Source organism: Lepisma saccharinum, chromosome 2 (genome assembly GCF_977018435.1).
Source record: "Lepisma saccharinum chromosome 2, izLepSacc3.1, whole genome shotgun sequence".
Taxonomy (NCBI): Eukaryota; Metazoa; Arthropoda; class Insecta; order Zygentoma; family Lepismatidae; genus Lepisma; species Lepisma saccharinum.
In genome coordinates this window covers 1724909-1747781 of record NC_139230.1, presented here as the reverse complement: position 1 = coordinate 1747781, position 22873 = coordinate 1724909, and the positions used below count along the sequence as shown (strand labels likewise).

The 22873-nt window shown below is 37.5% G+C and overlaps 2 protein-coding genes across 8 annotated transcripts in view; one reads left to right on the top strand and one right to left on the bottom strand.

Moving 5' to 3' along the window:
- LOC145983853 (prestin-like) overlaps positions 1-22873 on the top strand; it is a 327363-nt gene that overhangs the window by 52708 nt on the left and 251782 nt on the right. The window lies entirely within an intron of this gene.
- Positions 1-22873, bottom strand: part of CRMP (Collapsin Response Mediator Protein) — a 276601-nt gene that overhangs the window by 174771 nt on the left and 78957 nt on the right. For 3 of the 4 annotated variants that reach the window (XM_083116907.1, XM_083116909.1, XM_083116908.1), the window contains exon 3: positions 16877-16966. The exons of the other annotated variant lie outside the window; for it this stretch is intronic. In XM_083116907.1, coding sequence (XP_082973033.1) covers positions 16877-16966 — 90 coding nt within the window. The remainder of the gene's footprint in view (positions 1-16876; positions 16967-22873) is intronic. 4 annotated transcript variants of the gene reach the window in all.

Sequence of the window (22873 nt, the reverse complement as noted above, 5' to 3'; positions counted from 1 at the left end):
GTATTAATAATTTTTATAAGATATCCAATCCCCTTGGTGTCATTCACTATAAAATTAGACAATTTTGTGCTTATCATGTCCATAATTCCAATCTTTTCATTGTAAAAATTGTGGTTGCCAGCATTTTCCTCCCCAGCTATCACCAATAACCTATCTACAAGTTTCCTGACATCATCAACCCACACAAATTCTTTAGGCAGGGTGTTGTATTGTTTGATTCCACTGCCAGTCTTGATCTGTGACCATATGGGTTTGATTAAATTATTGTATTTTGCTCCACTGCTAGACTTGACTCTTTTTTGTGTGGGATCATTGTTCTGGTATAGAGCATCTGATTTTATTAATATTTCTTTGTAATAATCATAATCTTGATCTGTATAGCTGCCAGGCCTTTTCCTAGTCATCAGTTCCCACAATCCAGGTGTTCCGGGGTACTTAACAAAAGTACCTTTTTCTCCGAGACGAGATTCTGAATAAACAATTATATCATCCCCCATAAATGTTACTCTGAAATTGCCAATTCTATGTATGATGCTACCATCAAGCTCTGTGTCAGCATATAAGCCAAAAACCTCATCTTTATTGTCTTTAGGTGTGGTTAAATATTTTTGAGCAAGAAGACCCAATTCAATAGGATCCTGAGTAGCTTCAATTCTTCTAGGAGCAATAGGACTAGGTGTATGAATACTGGAAAGTGGGGTGAATGGATAATCTAATATGTTCCTGGCAGCTACAGGTACAAGCTCCGTGATCAAATTTTGATTTTGCTCTGTAACAGTTTTGATATTTTTACCTAAATTATTAATAGCATCAATTACAGGCTGTTCTGTTTGTTTGTGTTTTTCATAAATTCCACGGTTCTGTGATTTCCATCCCTTAAATCTTTTTACAAGATAATCTCTTAACTTAAGATCATCAATAACTGGCCTTTTCATGGTTGTTTATTTATGTCTCAACGTCTAGAAAATCGTTGATTTTATTTCTGTATTTACCAGTATTAGGTGTTCTTGTCATATCAATAGTGACAAACCCATAACTGTCCTGGTTCCAGCACCTGCTGCAAAACTTGGAAAAATCATTGTAGCTCAAGTCCCCACCTACATATTCATCATGTATGTGTTTGAGGTTGGTATGATCTTGATGAAACACACATATAAAATTGCTGTTGTCTCGGATCAGTTGCTTCGGTATTTTAGAAAAAGTTTGTGCCAGGTAGAAGCAATCAATGTTTTTGTGTCGGCCCTGTGTAAAGAAATTTCTAACCTTGTTTTGATTATCCAGTATAATGTCATCAAACACAACAACAGAATTATCGAGACATTCGTGAAGTGGCTTAACATCTGGTTCAAAAGTGGCTATATCCAGTCCATCATATAGCTTCATCAGCTGCTGATATTTTAATTGTTCCAAGCTCTTAGAGAAAACATACAAGTGCCTGTTTTTCCAGTCTAACCAGTTGGGTGCCAATAAAAAATTATCAACCATTAGTGTAGTTTTACCACAAGCAGATGGCCCAACAATAAGACATCTAATATTTTCAGGCAGCAATTTGCCATTTCTCTTATTCTGCTGTTCAGGTTCTGGCAGCCTCTTTATAACATCCCAGGTGCTCATATTATCACTTTGTCTGCATCGATCCAGCTGTTTTCTGGAAGTCCCAGCCATTTGACAAGTAACTTGTTGCCTTTTCTGCGGACGATTTTTTCTATGAGATATGTGTCAGGCTGTTTAGTTTTACTGAGTTCTTCTTCATAGAATCTGCCTTTGAGAATTTCTCCTCGGTGATCTTTTATTATATATGTGTTAAGGGTCCCGGGTTTAACTTGAACCACTGTAAATAATTCGGTGCTCCAGTTTCTTGTAAAGCCTCTCTTGAATAAGTGCTTATATTTGCTGATTCTTACTTGATCGCCCACCCTGTATTTGGCCTTTCTTGTTGTTGGCTGGTATCTAGGATAATAAACAGTCCTGATCAATTTTTGCTCATCAGATGAAGTTACTTCAGAGGGTTTCATGTTGATTGTGGAATGGACCGAGTTGTTATATTTATGTAAAAGTTCTGGAAGAATATTAATCCATTTATAATTACCTTGCAGGGTAAATTGTTTATACATAAGATTTTTTAGGGTTCTGTTGAATCTCTCTACAATTGAGGCTTTAAGATCACTGTAACTCGAGTAATGTTTTATTGACCGGCTTTTAATAAATTGTTGAAACACAGAATTATAAAATTCTTTGCCATTATCTGTTTGCAAATAGCGCGGTGATCTTCCACTCTGATTGATGATTGTCCTGAGGGCTTCTGTAACACATGCCCCAGTCTTGGATTTGAGTGGCACAGCCCAGGCAAATTTTGAAAATGTATCTATGACAGTGAGTAGATACTTGTAGCCCTTGTTGATTTTGTCTAAGTTTTTCAACTGCCCACTTGCCATTTCAATCAAGTCGCTCTGCCATAAATCATCTATGCCCTTTGTGACTACTGGCAGTCTCTTATAATTATGTCTGGCTTGTCTGTGTAATTCATCAACAATAATTTCTCTAGACATAATATGAAAACAAGAATATTGCAACTATGGGGTGTTCAGCAGCTGATACTGCAGGATTTTCTAAATATAATTTGTCCCCTATTTGTATTTTAAATTCCAGAGAGCCATCATCTTCAGTATAGACTGTTTCTAATGTATTGGGGTCTGTAAAATCCTCCAATTCTACACTGGTGATTTTTGGTTTGTTGTCAGCATTTGTTATTGATAAGGTAGGGTAGTGGTGTGCCTGTGGTTGAAGCCAATATTTGATCTTGATTGGTCTCAGTGTGCCCCCAACAAAAAATTGGTAATAAAATTGTGCAGGGGACAGCATATATATTTTGCCACCTGGTGTAAATGGTGAATCATATTCTTTGTTGGGGATGCTGTACAATTCAAGAATTACTGTATGTTTTGGATTCTCGATTATGCCTGTTATTTCCTTTTCTGCTGTAAGCAATCTGCTTGTTACAGATTCAAGGTGCTCATTGATGGTCCTAACAACATCATCGTGGCCTGGCTTGATTTTTATGTCCACAATAAGTTTCTTGTATTGTTGCACAATCTCTTGAAGCTGGGTGGCAAAAACAGACAGGGCATTTGCTTGATTGGATTCCATGGTCCCTAGCTGTTGCTTGATATTAGCTACAATTTGTTGCAAATTTTCAACAACTGCCAATTTTGAATTTTGAGCAGTAAGATCATGGACCTGTCTTCTGATATCCTCAAACAAGGCATGCAGTTCATTAATATGTTGATTAGTTGGTAGAGTGGCCACTGTCTGAGTGAGATGTTTGATCTCTGCCTGGATATTCTTGATATCTTCTGATTTCAATATCCTATTCACTGCCCTCTTAATATTTTTAAGTTCCTGTGATGTAGGTAGATTTGAAACAGTATTTTGCAAAAATTCAAGTGCCAATTTCACATTATTTAATTCAGAAGCATCAGCCACATTTTGCATAGCATTTTGGAGCAGGGCTATATCTGCCTGAGAGGGTGTGGATTGTTGTAAAATTTCAAGCTTTGTTTGGATATCATCGATCAAGTGATGAAAATGAGATAGCTCAGATTCAGTGTTGAGGTTTTCAAGCTTTGTGATTTGGTGCTGGACACTGACAAGGGTATCTACAATCCCAGGCAATCGGGATTCTAGTACATTTGCCAAATCATTTTGCACTGCTGCTATTGTACCTTCAAGATGGGTTATGGTACTTTGAATTTTTCCAAAATCTTCATATGTTTCAAGTTGCAGCTTAATGTTTGCAACACTCCGAGTTATTGCATTCAAAGCATCAGAAGATGGCAAGTTGTTCATAAAATTTTCAAGTGTCTCAATTTTTTCTTTAACCTCGGCTATGGCATTGTGCAGAGGGTCCAGGTTAGGTATCTGGAGTGACTGAATCTGTTCTTTTAGAGTGGAAATCACTGGATCAAAATCTTCTTGTGATTTTATGCTTTTGACAATTGTTTGGAGCTGTGTCTGGACATTATTTATTTGCTCTTCCAATTGCTGTTTCAATTGCTCGGAGTTGTTAGCCTGGGTCTTAAATTTGGCTTGAAGAGCTGCTACAGCTTCTTCTAAACTTTGAAAATTATCCAATGTTGCAAGGTCAGTATATTTCTGAAGCAGCAATTTGAGTTCAGAATCAATTTTAAGAAGAGGGTCCATGCATTGTGATTGTAAATTTGTAATTTCTAATTGAAGACTGGCATTGAGTGTGGTTTGTAAAGCTTGTAAATCACTTCTTAATTTCTTGACTCTGACATCAAGCATCAGAATCTCATCACTGTGATCTTCATGTCTTGTATGGCCAAATATATCATTAGGCATTTTTATTTTAATGGTTATTTATTATAGAGTATCTGATTCTTAATTCTATAAAAAAAGGTATAAGCTTGTCATATGACCCAGGGACCTCAATATATAAGCAGTCACCAGCAGAAACAGTATATACAGTGCCAGAAATCATGTTTGAGTGCTTAATTCTATAAATATTTCTCCCTACTGAAATTTTAACATCACCCTCAGGGGTTGTAATAAATTGCAATTGCCCACCTACAGGTAATTGGTAATGATTTAAATTATTGTTAAATATGTACAATGTTTTGCCTGTTTCTTCATCATTATCTGTAAATATGCTGTTCAGATGAATAATTAACAAGCCACTCAGTTTAGACAGCATATCAGGAGAGGGTTGTGGTGTTGGCAGATCCATAATAGCCTGTTTTTTGAACCCAAATAAGTTCATAGGCATGTTTATTTATTTCAAATCATGCTCTGTAATTGGGCATTGTTTCCCACTTTTCAAATCACAATGCCCCCAAGGTAGAGTATGTATGCAACATGATAAAATGCATCTCTTATCATCATGTGGGTCCAGGGCCACTTTTCTTACAACATTTGAAGTCAACAAGTGATCCTCACTCTGAATTCTATTTTCTGATGTTCTGATTGAATTCTGGGATTTGATGCAATTTTTATAATCTTCAAATACAAGATCTTTTTCCACAGTAACTCTGCCAATACCCTTGGCCTTTTTGACAACAGCACTACATGTTTTAAAACTGTACACCTTGGCACTTAACCCAGCAAATTCCACAATAACATCACCACATGTCTCATCTTTTAACTTGCCAGGCACCTTTTTGTTGTGGGGTTGAATTCTTGTATGTTCACTGGTATCAAAGTATTGAAACAATTCAGGCTGTGACATATCTTGATAAACATCTTCTGTTTGAATATCAAGAATAAAACTATCCGTGTCCATGTACAATAATTTTACACGATCACCATAAAAAGGTTTCAGCACATCATAATACAATATTAACATATGTAATTTGGACAATTCCAATATCACAGCCCCTACATAAATAGGTTTATCAAACTTAATCTTTGTTTTTATTATGTTGAAAAGTGCCATGTGCTCATCATAAATTCTTCTATAATTGAAGTTGGGCTTTGCAACCAATTTTTTGCTCCGGCTGGGGTCAGTAATTATTTTAACATCGGTATGTTTTCTGACATTTTCAATTGTTTTGCCATACACAGAATTCACCATCAATTTAAACAAGCCCTTATCAAATTGGCTCTTTGCAGATGTTCGAAGCTCTGTATTTGTATCAATGTATGGTTTCAACCATGTTGAGTGCCTGAACCTCAAAACTTTGCCAACTTTGGTCACTTGGACACCATGTTTCATCAGGAACTGGAGGTTTTTGTAATATATGACATAGCCTTGTTTCGGCTCCAGAGTCATCATGAGCTTCTTCTGTTTAGAGCCAGGTGAGCACTGAACCTCGGGAATTGGGGGCAGATCAGAAAATTTGTTGTGTACATTATCAGGAAATGTCAGATCAACCTCTAAGAAGAGGCCACAGTTACTGTCATCAAAATCCTGAAGATCCTCAATATTGAAATCTTCAACCCATTCAAGCCCTGCATATGGCAGTTTTTGCATCATAGCGTGACCATAGAGGTTGTTTGCATCTACATACAGTATATAATTTGATGGCCGTGCTGGATCATAATCAGGCATATGCTTGTTATTTGCTCTGGCATATCTCTGGGAACATTGCACCATCCCTCCTCTTATACATTTCTCCATAAACAGATACATATCTTGATCGTGGATCAGATCCAATTGCTTTTTGGTGTTGAAAAATGTTGCGGCCCATGCTAGACCCGGGGCACTGTAAAAATACACTGGGTCCAGTCCATAATTTTGCATGGAAGATTTTCTGAATGCCTGCAATATATCAGCTAAGAGGGTGACATCAAGTTTCAAATATGCCATGTGGTAATCACCAAATGTCTTGCATTTTAAATTGTTCCACATCAACTGAGCATGGTGATAATCTTCATCAGTGATTCCAGATCCTCTGATTTTGCTGTAAAACTCTTCTTGTGGTGGCAGGGAACACTCATCAAATTTAGAAAAATCTGTGACATAGTCATATGGATATACACCCTTCCGCCTAATTAATTTCAGGTCCTGATTTGGAAACAATGCACGTGTGATTTTTAATTTATCATCAGGTAATTGAGAGGCCAGTGTAGCCAGGCTAGCAGATAAAAATCTGTAAGAATCAAGAAATCTTATGTGAATAGGAACACCATCAACTTTAATTATCTTGCTAATAGATATATATTTCTCATCATTTTCAGCTAAAATATTTAAATTCTGCTTCTCAAACCCCTCGTACCTGATCAGATGATGGAAATCATAATTGGATGCTCCATGGCAAAATATGGGGATAAATCTTGGTCTCTTGATCTGAATATTACAGCTATTACACAGGGCCTGTTTATATCGACCATCTGTATGAGAATGGTGATGAACCTTGATATTTGTATCTGAAAATTCAGAATCACATACCGGGCATTTTTCTGCATTGTTGAAATCCTCAATCTGTTCCTCTGTTAAAGGCAACATAGGTTTTGATTTTAATAAGATGTTATATGCTATGTCACGGCACTCATTTTCTATTCTATGTGCAAATATTTTGATGGCATCTGGTCCCATGTATGAAAATTCTTTACTAACAACACCATCCTGTACAACCACATAACAAAAGCTGGAAGGTTCATGCAGCTGGTATGGTGTAATTGAAGATTCTTCGGGATCTGGATTGCAGAATGCAAGAGATTTGAGATTTGATTCGGAATCCCAGACAATATATACTGGGTGTTCCAACAAGGCTTCATACTTTTTGAATTTGCAATTTTCACTTGGATTGGGCATCACCATATGAACAGGTTTATGGTTCCCACAGTATTTCAGATGCTCAATTAACTTGTTTTTAGCAATTTCTGCACTCTCTTCCCGAACCCCCTTCACCATTTTTTGACCATAAAATACAGTTAAACATCTTCTGCACAACTTGAATATTGTATGAGTTTTGTCTAGTTGTGTTCTCACTAAAGCTTCAAGATTATGTATCAGAGTGTAATGATATGTACCATCCTTTTCAATTAAGAGCAGATCAATCGGAATTGCAGATTCATCATCAAGTGTACTGATTCTGAGAGGATCTATCAAGCAATTGCCAGTGGAACAAGTAAATACATTAATAGATAATTGCTTGCCATTGATGTGCCTGGCCTTTTTTTCAAATTTATCAATATTCTGAACTGACATTGGATATTCCAAACCCTCCATTGCATCGTCAAAAATATGTTCATGCTGTTTGTAATAACTTATTCTCTCAGGATGCCTTGAAACTAGAAACAAAGCAGCTAATATACACCACAGAAAACATTTCTGGTCGGTATTTTCTATATTAACCACGGCTCTTTTGTTTTTGATATTAGCAGGTAATGGCACATATGTAGATCCTTGTAATGGGCTGAATTCAGAAATATTAACATATAACTTGTGCGGAGAGCCGCATAGGCTCCATCCTGACTCTTTTGCCGCAAATTCAGAGTGTTTAATATTCAATTGATCCATCAATCTGCTTATTATTGTGTCTAAATTTGCATTTGAATATACCGGTACAGTTTCTGTTATGTGGGGATGTATAAATTTTGTGCCATTTGGTTTCTTATATTGTACAAACAATTTGAGGGACAGCTTATAAGAGCTATTTTGTGCATTTAGAATTGCCTGCACTTTAGGATTTACACTGTTCAAGAAATTCTCAATGCCACATCTTGGCTCTGATACAAACCGGTGATCCCTTAATTGGCCGTTAAAACTGCTACGGATGGGTTCATAGCGTGGCTGCTTTGCTGCTCTGGCATTAAGAGGTGCTTCGTGCCTTCTTTTCAGACCAGATGTGGATGGTTGTGCAGAGCAAGTATTTTTATGTTTATATGTGAAATATTCCATGTTATATTTTCTATTGCATTTGGGGCAAATTTTTGTGGGAGTTCTGTATTTGTCCGGGTTACAAATCTTTTGATGCTTGGCCCAATTGGGGCTGGATATATTCTTATTGCATTGATTACAATATTTTTGATTCGGCATTTTTGCTGTTGTTTATTATATACAATTTCCTGGGGTTCAAATCAAAGCTCTATGCTGGATCAATTGGGCTTCAGCACTGTACTTTGTGTGTGTGTATATGTGTGTATGTGTATTAATATTTTTGGCTTTGGTATTTATATACAATTTCTTGGGGTTCAAATCAAAGCTCTATATTGGATCAGTTGGGTTCAGCATTGTGCTTTGTATGTGTATGTATATATGATCTTATTTGGGTTATTCTGCCAAATTATATGCTTCAAGTCTCCTATACTTTGGTGGAGCCTGTTCAGGTTCTGCCCCCCCCCCCCACTTGTGGGTTCCACTGCCAATCCAGCAATGGTGAAGAATCTGCACTGTGCCCTGGCTTTTATAGTTTTACAGAGCCAATAGAAACACTGTGGGGGTGCATTCAGAAACATGAGCTATTCTCTAACATTTTTGCCGAAGTACTTTCTTCTGAGTGTATCCCGTTTTTCTGCTGAGCGTACATGCAATCCATACCGCAGCGCCTCCCCAGCGAGGCGAGCGGAATTGTCTGGAACTAATCGATCAGAATAAAACTGCCGGAGCTCTAATAAGACTCAATGCAGGCAAATAGGACTGTGCACCGTGCAATAGAACTATGCACCGTGCGGAAAGTATCGATCCTACCGCTTTGGGGCCGTCATGCGCACATATTGTTCAAGTATTGATCTTATACTCTCTCGGTGCTTGATTTTATATATGAACAGATTACAACAAAGAAACTGAATGTAACAAATGCAAAATATCCCAGTTTCAATTCAATCCATTTATCTGGATTGAAGAAACCAACAATTCACATATCCCCATATCATTGTATGCTTGTCCTATTGGTACCTCTTTTGCTGGTGTGCAATTTTCTTGAAGAGGCAATTTTATTGAACAAACCTAATAGAACAAGATACAGCGGTATGAGAAATATGTGAATTAAAGATATTTTAGTAATATACGACGTCTAAGAAAGGCATATTCGGCTCCAAAGTACTTTGTTTATTGCTTATTACCATTCCCTATTACTGGCAAAAAGAGTTAAAAATATTGACATAATGAAAAAAAATGGACTTGTTCCCAAGTGTTCACCAAGTTCAGGCATTTGCACATAGATGGCTCTGTTGTTGGCAAAAAGAGTTAAAAATATTGACATATTAAAATAATTAACTTGTTCCCAAGTATTCACCGAGTTCAGACATTTGCACATAGATGGCCCCTGTTGTTGTTGCTTATTTTTTTGGAATATCTCTAAAACAGGCAAATTTTGTTTACTGTTTTCTACAATTGGCAATACTGATATGTATTAGATACCATTTGTAGTGTTATTCTCATAGGTGAAAAATCATATGTTTATGACGTAAGAAATGAGAGAGTCACGGAGCAATTCTAGAAGAATTACATTGTTTTAATATTAGATAAACAAATTGAAGCTGGTATCCAATTGAACTTAAACCAGAAATAAATATGTGTGTGTGTGTGTGGGTGGCCTAGTTTTAAGTGTGGCCACAAGAGGGGCATATTTTTAACAAAATTATGGACAACAATCTCACAAAAGTGCCTTTTATAAGTGTAGCCTCATCAATCTGAGGAGGTCATACTTTCTCATGGAATCCATGAGGGCTTTTTTACAAAAATCTTAGATTATACGGGGTTTCACACTAGAGCAAAAAACTCATATGGCCATGATGAGCTAGTTTTAAGTATAGCCAAACCTGCTTGAGGAGAGTTCATACTTTCTCGGGTTTATAGTACAGTCAATACCACTACTGGAGCAGTTACATCTGACACATTTGGTATAAATTTGGATAGGAAAATAACAATTCCCAACAATCTTCTTAGTGCTTGTTTATCCTTTGATGGTTCCATTTCAACAATTGCTTTTACATGACTTGGATCTGGTTTTATACCTGTTTTTTTTATTCTGACAAAATACCGTACTTCATTCACTCTATACTGTATCTTAATTTAATTAAACTTGACGTTACAATAAAATCTATACATGCTTTTAAACCTAACAGTGGTATTGTTTCATTTTGCACAATGCAAAATTCAACAGGAACCTTTATACCTTTCTTTGTTTTACACTTCATAGTAGTGATACCTTCAGGTTTTATTGTGTGACCTCCATATGACACAATCAACGTTGCGGTTTCTTTCAACGGTCCAATTCCTTCCTTGCACTTTGTTTTGATAGTACCTCTGAGGCAATATATTAGTTTCACTACTTGTGTCTAGCTTAAATTCTATATTTGTATCTTCCACTTGCATTTCCTTTTTCCATGATTTCAATTGACTTGGAACATTATTCGATTTCTTACCTGTGCTTACATGAACATTTTTCTGCACTATATCAACATACAAGCATGATTCCTGCTCATCACTTTGTGTTTGCACCTGATGCACTTGCCTTTTCTTATTAATTCTCGTCACAGTGCACCCCACTGGAAAGTGATTTTTGTCCTTGCACTTATCCATATGCAAACACTTACCTTTCACATGAAATTTACCACACTTTTTACACTCATATGGAGTACTTTCTTCTTTGTTTCTTCTCACCTGTGCTTCGGATCTTTCTTCCAACAAAGTCCACACTTTCTGGAATATTTTCATTACTCTGCAAGGTTCTGAACTGCTGCTTACTTGCTTCAGCTGCTCGAACGTATTCTGCTGCTTTCTCGACTGTCAGAGTCGGCTCATTCAGTAACCTTTCTTGTAGAACAGCATCTCGAGGACCTAGCACTATTCTGTCCCGAATTAGACTGCATTCTTGGTCTCCAAATTCGCATGTGGCTGCTAACGTCTTGAGCGTCGTTAGATAACTGTCAAATGATTGGTAAACTTTTTGGCTGCATGAGAAGAATTTGTAGAGTTCAAATACTACATTTTTACGTGGTTACGGTATTCGTCGAATTTCATTACTACAATTTCAAAATCGTCTTTGTCTTCTTCATGTTCAAATTTAAATGTGTTAAACACTTCCAAGTCCCTCATTTCCTATGAGATTTCATAATATTAAGACTTTTATCTTGTCCGGCTTCTCATTTTCTCTGACGCTATTAAATACTCCCTCTGTCCCATAATTATAGTCCGGTATGCCAAAATGGTAGTACAGGAATGACAGACGAAGAGGCAGATGGAAAGCACAATTTGTACTGATCCATGAGTAATAAAGTTGTATGACTCATTCCTGTGTTTCATGTTGTTCTTCTGTATACACCAATGTCACAGTTTGTATATCGGACAATTATTATGACACAACAAACAAACATGTACCGGACAATAATTATGGGACAGAGTGAGTAATTGTTCAACTTATTTCTCCATTTTTGCCAGTTTTCACCAACGTTTGCAGAGAACTGCATGACCGCTGGCGTGTTGAACGTTTCCATGTTTTCGACGATAATATCAAGTTTCTACTTAAGTATTTCAACGCATCCACTTACATTAACAGTCGAACCCCGAGCCTGACATCATGTTTCATATACTAACGTGTTTATAAATTAGTAATAAACAGACATTATCCAGTAGACTATTTATTGGACACTGTGTAAGAAGCTTACTCTACATGTCAGTCGCCATGATCATACGATGACGTCACTAACTAATGTTGCCAGAACATATTTGTTTCATCATTATAAAGCCCATATGTTACAGTAAGGTTGTTTTTAAGTGAGTATAAGGGCAAACTTTGTGCCAAAATAACAATAAATTGGGCTTTTGAAAGTGATTGGGAGGTGCTGGGTGTACGTGGATAAATCAGTACGAGAGGATTCACTACCAGCCTAAATGCATTCAGAGATAATGTAGTGTGTAACACAATCGCTTTGTAAACAAAGTGTATATTATTCTATAAACGCGTCAGGTGGACTTGAAAACCAGTGGTGCTTAACTCCTGCTTAAATGGCAAAATTGTGCAATCATAACTTATTTCTTGACTTGCATGAATAAGTATTAAACTTGTAGCGAATAATAGGTACTTTGAGAACAGTTCCTGTTGTTTGTCCATTAGCGATAGCGAAAATCTTATTTACGTGTGTTAGTGTACTCGATTCCTACAACTGTAATAGGTTATTGGAGCCCTCCGTATCCTTTCAACGTGTTTCTGGCGCTAAATCCGTCTATCCTGGTGTAAGGAATTCGGTTTGTTGCCGAGGTGGTTACCACTTCGCTTTGGGAGCAAATTCTACGATATTTTGGAAAAGTGGGCCGAAGAAAATCACCATAGTTTCCAATTATGATAAAAAGCCAGATATTGTTCCACTTTCAAAAAACGTTAAATACGTTAAAAACGTAATCTTCTCGGTCTAATCCTCAAATTTTACTTACGTCACCAGTGTCAAAGCCTTTCCAGGTCCACCTGGAACAGATTTTTTGGATGTACGTCGAACCCACCCCCAGACAGTTGATAATGACAGGTGTGGCAGCACGTGGAATCCAAACCCGGTGTATATGGGGGCACACGTTTTCATGCTGAAAGATCACACCTTTCGGCTGCTCGCTCGGAATGGTACGGCACAAGCGTCGGAAGGAGCGTCGCTGCAGTTGACGAAGGTACCCCGGTTCCAGTCAGTCGATGAGGATGATGCCCTCCGTGATTATCCCCTGCTAGGGACTATGAAAAAGTGTAGATGCCATTTCGCGGACAGTGAAGACGCGGAAGCAGTTGTCCAGTCGTAAGGGCAACGCAGACCCAAAAATTGGCTCCATGAGGTCTGGAAAGCTAGCTGCACCAGTGACGTAAGTGCATTCGACTCCAGGGGAATATACCGAAAAGCTGGGCCTATCTATCGACCTCTAAGTGCCCTGTATCTTTAGGAATAACGAAAGTGTATATGAATATAGTTTACGCCCCTCATGTATATGATATATATTTTGGGGAAGGAATTTATGTCATTGCTCGATAGAAATACATTTGAAATTAACATCCGTTGGCAGCATACACTATTGTTGCCTCCGCTGTTCCTTTTTCTGGTTAATTGTATCACGCGATTTCTGAGTTTCCACTCGGCGAGTAGTAATAGATCTAAGGAACCCTAGTACGGAAAGCAAAGTTTTCAACTGGTGATGTTTGACAAAGTTTTAGAACTGAATGTCGCTCACGGAAAGTCATCAGAATGGAACGGTGAAGTGGGCTAGAAAGCACTTTAGAAACAAGTTGTGGTACAGAGAGTAAACACGATAGAACAGTCGGTGCAAGAAATGGTATCGCTGTTGCAATAGTGATCAGGCGTTCCGGTGAGAATATTATATTGCATCTTAACACATGTCAAAAGATCATTCACGGCATATAACATAAACCCATTGCAACCAAGATAGCAACAACAACGGAAGGTACAAATCAAGTATACTACAGAGAAACAAATCAGGGTTGGCACATCGATGCCTAAATTAAACGATGACCAAAAAGCATGGCAATGCACTGTTCGACATTGTGTAAGGAAGTACATATTCATTGTGATTTAGTACCACTGGCGTACGCAGAGAGGTGCTGAAGTAGCTGAATTCTAGCAGTGTGTTACCAATCGGAACAATGGTCGAGTAACACCTTGTATGTTTTCCTAATTTCTTCGTAACATATTCTTACTGTGTTATCTTAAAAAACAACAACCTGAGATTAGGGCAAGTGAGGACCCCTTAAGAAAAGAAAAGTCACAGTGTGCACGTCATTTATTTGAGAAGAAAAAAACTTTTACTAGGCTACACGTAGAACAGTTATGAGCATTTTTATCCATTTCAAACACAAAAAAATAATTAACTTCTCTGTTAAAAATGAAATAAGTTAAGTCTGCATGTGGATGTAATTTTCAAGGGAGCGCACAACTGCTTCACACACAGCCTCTCCAGCTACCACGACACCAACTACTTCTCGCGGGGTCATTTCCTGTCGTCATCGGCTTGTAATCAAGGGGTCCCAGGTTCGATAACCACTGGAGGCACATAGTGATTCGGATCCCACTTTAAACTGTAGGCCCAGTCCCAGCCTTGCTGTGCGTAATGTGGATATAAAACACAAATTCAACCAACCAACCAATTCATTTCCTGTTGTGGTATACAATTCTGCTAGGGTGGACGCACTTGCCCAACCTGCCTCACTTGCCCCACCCTCCCCTATATCAGATAATATTGCACACACTGTTTCCACATACTAATAAATAAATCTTATCATGATGCATAAACGAGCTCAAGAGTGCAGTTAAGAAACCAGCGGAGGAAGTTGAATTATTTCTTGCACATGTTTTTAAACTGTTTATTTAAAACCGTCACCTTCGCAGGTTTGATAGTATCTTAAATGTGTTTGGTAATGTCCGCAGCGTTTCTGCCCGATACGTATTATCAACGATATTTTTTTCCGGAGCCCGAATATTAATTTTGTTGTTTCTGCTGGTCACTCCACGTATTGTTCCCTTGGTACTACCTATTGCTGTATATTTTGTGTCTGTCTTTTACTTGCACGTTTTCTACTATGTCCCTATGTTAATCGCGACGATGGGAATTAATTATGAACTAACAGAAGATATCAAAAGCCAAAATAACATCTCTTCTAAATCTAAGACTTTAAATTCACAACCTCACTACACAACGGAGAAAAACAGTTTTGCTGATCGCTGTAATTCTTCTGATATTCATATGGTTTCCCAAGCCTGTAGTATTTCCCCACTTGTTTGAGTAAAGCAACATATGTAGGGGTGCTCCATTCTGAATGATACCTCCATATTTCACTGCATAACCATGGATCCTTCAGACCCTCTCTTGCAAGCAATTTCTGGTACTTAACACACACTGGAGAACTCTCCATCTTGAAAGTCCTCCAGTCTGGCACTTTATATGGCGCATGATGGCGATCGTGCTCTCGATCTCCTCCCATGACTATGCTTTTTTTCGTTCCAACTTTTAGTAGTACAAAGCCTAAGACTGTTACCACAGATCATTACATCTAAAACGTCTTGTACTTTATCACAGAAAGCAAAATGGTCATAAGCGCTCAGATAACGGAAATCTAATTTTCAATCCCTGAAACTTCACAAAATACGAAAATGTACACTTCTGAATTCAAATAATACGGTGTAAAAATAAATCATTGTGAGTGTTATTGAGTGTTTGAGAAGAAGCATAATTTATCTTGCATAATGCAACATTTATTGAACTAGGGCAGTTATGAGGATCTAGAATCATACGTTCAATTCATGCAAGCATTCAGTCACTTACTTCACAATAAACCACAATAAGCTTTTGACGCTTTTGGTACGGATTAACGTACTTTTAAATATCTCGTATGAATCTGTTTTTATGTCGAGAGTTCCATGTATATCTTGTTTCATTCGTGTGGATCTCAACCATAGTTACGAAGGAACGAAGAAATTATGTTATTGGAGCAGTGTGTAGATAGATATCTATTCAGGTCCCCAATTCCTTGGTAACACTGAGTCCACTAACATCCATCTGATTTCTGATAGCGAAGCCCTGCCCCCCCCCCCCCCCCCCAGCAAATAAAATTGAATCGCCGCCAAGCACTAAAGCAATTCTCACGAAAATGGAATAACCAATCCAGCGGTAAGATTCAATACCAGGCAGTGAGTAATCCATTTCCATCAACGGTTTGGTTACATTACACAGTGTTGTAATCGAAAAGTGAAAAGCCACTTCCAAAGATTCTCAGCCGAAAAGGGTTAAATGTAGAACATGCAATGAACATCTCGTGCAGCACTTTTCCCTCATTCTTATTTCAGTAATGTTAAAATGGTCCAGTTGCATTACAGTAAATAATTGTCATTACTATGCAATGTATTTTCGTGTGAAGAATGTCCATAATTTGAAATCTTCATGAATGAAACATTTAACATGTAAATGTTAAAATGTCATTTTCAATCTGAAATTAAACACAAATATTGGAGAAACTTTGAAGAAAATACACAATGCTAGATTGAAGCACCATTGTGCATGAGCGATTGTGCTGCCACTTAGAAAACGTCCATGATATTCGTGCACTAAGGACTATATTATTAATGTAAGAAATTCTAGCAAATAGAATGCACTAAAATACCTAAGGGTGTTAGTGTCACGCGAAAAGAAAAATTTTAAAATACCAATTCAGTAGGAAATACATGTGAGAATAATTATCTACAGGCATAATTAACAATTCCTTGTAGCTGTATGCATGTACAAAATGAGAGAAACTGATGATGTATGAATTAGAGAAAAGAACCAACGTGCTATAATCAACACACTACTCACTTCAAAAATGCAGAATAATCGTGCAACTGCACCCGTAGTTTTCAATCATGCAATTAAATTCATTTAGTTAATGGTGCAGCATACTTTCATGCTTTGAAAACAGACCATTTGGTGATCGAATCCCACACTCACCTTGAGCATTTCTTCTTTCACATTAGCCATCGTATCCTCTACTTCTTGTCTTTGGGCGGAACTAACCGGACTAGACACGGCAGACGTCTCCTGTGGTTTTGAAAACAAAGGACGGGACTGTTAGTGGTGTGTGTTTCACTTGCAGCTATCACAGTATTTAGGTCACAGACACGTAAGCATGATTCGAACTTCTCCTTATCAAAGAATGAACTTTAATCTCATGCCATCCAACATAACCCCTTATATCACTAAATTGCCCCAAGGGACCTGCTTGAATTATGTGTACATTCTGTTAAATTCCGTCTGTTCACAAGGTTTTAATGACAAAATAACAACCATATGTTATCCACTAACTGGAACACACTTCCACTTTCATAGTTCGCTTTGGAAATAGTGCCCTTAAGTGTTTTCCGGAACTGGAATGTTGCCCTAAAATGGGATGGTCAACACTCTTGCAATTTCAGCTCTGCATAATATTTCTTTCGAAGTTGATCTAGTCGTAATATCAACTATGTAGCAAAATAAACCTGTTTCTAGATATAACTCCGAATCTGTGCATAGCATCAACACCAACACAGTCAATGTTCAGTGTTTTTTGTTGGAAACATTCACACTTGCTTCTTTGAAATATATTTTTCGAAATATACTGAATTAAAATAATTTCTCTTTTTACAATAATAATAATAGTTTCCCTTACTACTAGGTAAATAACTGAGTAAATTATTCATCAAATAATAACCCTCAGTTTTTTCTTAAGTATTTCCTATTTGAGTTCATGACTTATACTCAACGAGTTTTGGAAGAATGAACAGCAACAGTAGTTAAATTAAATTTGGTCAAAGTCAAATTTATATCTTCTAAAATTTAGTACTTTTGATCGGGACGTGGGTCTCTAGTGGTTCCTCGTGAATGAAGTCTTGTTCTGGTTGGGAATTCTAGCTGCAAACAAAGTGATCTCGTAAAATATTCTTGGTGCCGCACACTGCCAACACACACACCTCGCAAAACTGTATTCGGTGTAAGCGAAAAATGCTGGTACGATCATTTAAATAATGTGTGTGCCCTACAATAAAACGAAATATATATATATATATATATTTCGAGGAAAATGTGGCAATTCTACTAGTTCTACTGAAGTTTTTTGTCCAACGAATCTTAAATTCAATCAACGACGTGGTTTTGGATTTGATTAGATTGCATTTCGTTTATTAAAATATTGCTATTTTTAACTAACAACAACTTTATGCAATAATCATCTGTTCTCAATTCCACAGTAGTTGGAAGTAATGTGAAATTTCTACTTAACGACATTTGAAATCAGGAAGAGTTATTCGCTTCATGAACTGATTTGGAAGCGAAACTGAAAATCGAATAGAAATATTTGTTACAAATCAGAATATTAATTTAAAAAGGGGAATTGCCTTGGTAGGGATGCAATCTGACTTTTGATTGTAGTGTATACGTTGTTCAATGGGGCATCCGCAGCATGTCGTTAATCTAGAAATATTCCACAACGTAAACTGCGCTCAGTAAACCTCTGTTAGATCTGGTGGCTGTTATAGTGTGAATGTGTGTCCAGCAAAAGCCAAAATTCAACCACGTGGGCGACTACCCACATACCTATGCAGGTGACTCATACAAATGTAAGACGACGAATGAGACGATGCAAGAATACAATAGGTCTCAATGTTATAAAACAACCAACGGCGACTACTGCGTCATAAAGTTCGATGCGTGATGCCTGTTAACATCACCAGTTGTAGTGGGGGCCTTATCATCGGAGGGAGAAACAGCTCAAAATTCAGTCTGGTTTTACAAAGCAGTAAACAAGCCAATGGAATGGATGCAATTTTCTATTTACCATTGGATACATCGTACGTGTTGTATTGTTTGGAATTCATTTTTTCATTTGAAAAGGCGAGCCTACTATCCATACATCGATTACCAAACGCCTAGAGACATGGAGCTACTCCTCACATTTGAAAATACATGACCAGCTACAAAGGGGATGGAGTTGATTTTTTAGTGATAATTTCTGAGTTCATAAAAACTTTAAGATGTAATGAAGTAATTCTTCTTAAATAGACAGACTGATGAGTAATCAAAGAAATGCGTCGCGTTAAATTTATATTTGCAAGATCTTTAAAGTTGGAATATTTTAGATCGATCGCTGACTCTCGTGGTCAGACGGTCGATCTAGTGAGTTTATATTGCATAGTCATGAGGTTGACGCCCTATGCTAAAGGAGAAATATGATAATTGAAGACTAAAATTGGTAAACGCTGTGTGTGCCACAATAATTCAAACACCGTTTTCCACGTTAAACTGTGAAATGTGCCATGCTTTATAATGTGGTAAACGTGAAAAGTGGCTGGTAGCCCTCTTTAAGTAGTTCAAAGGGCGTGTAAAAAGGCACTAGTGTAAACGTTCGTACGGGCTGATGTGCTGAACGATGCGATATCCCAACACTTTTACTTTTGGCACTTACAACGTTTACAACTTTTAGTCCTCAATTTCAAACTGAATGGGTGCTTTTTTTTATTTTTAAGATGCCATGCAATTATGGGGGTAAATATGCCCCCCCCCAAAAAAAAATACCTTGCTTCCTCTTCCCTGAAAGGAATTCTGCGATCGTTTGCGATAAACTTTGATTTAGTGATAGAGAGAAATCTACTTTCTGTCATATTAATTTCGATGCCGCGCCAACCACAGAGGTTCATAGCACTGTTGTCCCGATATCATTGGGTCTCTGTATGGCAAATGGACTTCGATTTGAACTTGACGAACGCTCTTAACTTGACAAAAACAAACTACTAAGTACCATTTAGAGTTTTGAAGAGAAATTTATTTTCTCAGATGCTTTGGCTCAGGATTAAATCTACTTTTTTCTATATAAGGACTCTGGATCTAACAAACGTTCCCGTGCTCATACAGTAACCACTGCAATGGAGTTATTCGAACCAGGGGTGCCCACAGGGGGGATTCATGACGCGTCTTACATTTAATTTCAAATATACTGTACTAAGAATAATATCGAATACATACACAATTAGTGTAGTTGTGAGTGTTCAATGCTTTTTTCTGTCTCAAGAGATCATTAACAAATCTACATCATTACGCACAATAAAAGTAAATCACGAATGCAAAACAATAATAACTATGAAATCTAATTGATTTATATTAACATAAAGCAAAAAACTTAATAAAAACTTACACATAATAAAACCACTTCAACTATTTCATAATTTATTAACATCTTTAACCAGTTAGTAAATGACGTAGTTTGCTACTTTATAATATTTGATTTTTGGGTAATTAATAATAATAATAATATATTTTTAACTTAGTATTTTATTTTTACTTTTAATAACATTATAAATATGTATATCGTATAATTTATATATATATGAGGTTTGTATATTAAGATCTTTCTCCCCCACCAGTCTTAAATTATTTCGCACCCTGGGGGGGGGGGGTGCGCTGTTCGCATATTCAAGCAGACAAAATGTTAAAAATAAGGTTCAGCACATTAACAATGGCAGTGAGCCGAGGAAGTTTTGTACGTTATGTTAGGAAACATGAATGAACTGTGCTTCTTGCAATGAAAGGTTTCGATTGTTGGCATCTCGGCCAGTAGTAAACAATGTCTGGTGTTTTTCGGACACTGCAGACTTCAGTCTTAGTGTTGGATGATTTCAGGCACGATTTGTTTCACTTGCAGTGGCGGAGATTGGGGGGAGAGGGCGTGGGCGAATTCCCCCCCCCCACACACTTTTTGCCACTTTTGCCCCTGCACTATGCTAAACCTAATGCACTAAGGGAAGGTAAACTGTCCCCCCCAGTTTTGGCACTTTGCTCCCCTACTTTTGGAACCCAGTCGCCGCTACTGTTCGCTTGTTGTGTTCCTGTGCTACGACTGACTGGATAATTGTATAATACTGTCAGTTTTCTTTGTCTAAAGCTTACTTTTATTGACTATGTAAATTGAAAGGGGAACATTCATTCCATAGAGTCTTACAAGACCGTTCAAATACGCGTACATGTGTGTGGAGTACACGTGTAATACCATTCATCGCCAAGATAAGTGGAAAAACACTGTGAACTTAAACATGTATATAAAACTAAAAATAATCTTCCCATAAAGTACAAAACTGTGGAAGTTAAATTTGGAAGTGGGCCTTGGAAAAATTACACCGATGATGAAAGTGCTTCAGGTTCAGGTGCGGGACCAGGTTAACAAAATCAGCCTAATGAGATGAGCCACGAGAAGCATGACAGGTAATTATTTTAAAAGTTTTTTTATGCTATCCTTCCTGTTCACGTGGTTTGATTGTAGTAAAGTGTTTCTGAAGCCTTGCAATGGAAAACATTATTAATATTGAGTTATTTAACGTCACGTTTTTACCTTGTGGTTAATAGCGATGGGGAAGATGGGATTGAGAAAATTAGAAAGTTCAGGTACACACGACATGACAGGTTCTGAATAAGTTATGGATTTATAGAAATGGGTTAACCATACCGTGTTGTTGTCCAGTTGTCGACCTTTTCAAATTTGCAGGTATTATATAAAATAAGTTGACAAATTGCTCTACAGAACGCACAATGAGTGTAATTAGAGCCATTGAAAACAGACTACGTTCGTGTATGGCTGATGAGTGGTTAATGCCTAACTTAATTCCATCCTGTGAGTCCGATATTTTAAAAGTGGAGCCAATTGAGGAAATTATCAATAAGCTTGCTGCAACAACGTCAGAAATTATTACCATTTGCGTAAAATGTTATTTCAATCGATGTCAAAGTAATATACGATATACATGTAATTATCTACATTGTAAACAATACCTAAAGTAAACACATATTGCCTAAATATGTCTGTGTTACACTGTTCCGGAAATTTTGTCTGAAGAAAATAATTTGAGCAAATGATTCGGCATAAAGGGGGAGGGGGATGTTCTACCCGTTTGGGGGGGACTGCGTCATAGGTCTTGGGAGGAATGGGTACCCCTGATTCGAACGAACATCAAGCGGTAATTCTAATAGGAAAGGGACAAAACAATGTAGACAAGTCTTTGAGTCTCATTCGTTGATTGATTGAATTTCGAGAGGCAGATTTGCTCTATCGTGCAATGTGATCCGGGTGTTTCCTTTTGTTTATTTTCGCTTCAATTTATTATTATTATTTCCACATAATAATAGTAGCGAATTGGAGTAAGTGAGCCTTACCGATGACGTAATGGTAACACTGCCACTTTGTAATCAAGGGGTCCTGGGTTCGATCCCGGTAGAGGAACATTGAACATTGGTTCGGGCCACACTTTAAACTGTGGGTCTAGCCCCAACTGACCTTTCTGAGCATAAAGTGGACTTAAAACAAACTTTGACAAACTTTATGATTTGGAGCAAGAGTAGTAGTAGTATTATGTTCCTCAAGTGGACTGATCGAAACCAAAGAGTAGCAGCATGAATTCAAACCATCAAGTACTTTCGAATTAAAAATACCTACTCCAAAATTTGGAGAATTATCTATAAGTATGCTGTTTGCTGCTTAATACCCTGTCCTGTGAGTCCACAGTCTTCCAAGCGTGATAGCAGAAGCAGCGATGCATCGAATCTCCCTCGCATGTCATCACTTATTCTGTCGTTCAACACATCCGCTTTAATGAAGAGACAAGAGAGGATGCAAACTACGGTGTGCGTGCGTGCGTATTTTCGGACAGGAAATGACGTCAAGAAACGCATCAATAGAAGTTCGTTAGAAGAGGCAAACATGGACAAACGCGGACCATTTGCGGGTATCTTTTCCAACTGCAAAGACAATGGATGAAGTCGGATGGTCACCGGCGAATTCTCAATATCTTTGACACGATTTTTCTTCTTTGTAAGCTATGTAATGCGCGTTCAAAACAATATTATGAAAATAAAATATGTGTGTGTATCGGAGCTAGGCACACAACACACTTCACCACCAAGGCTAAGGAAAGGCTAGAGAAGAAAATA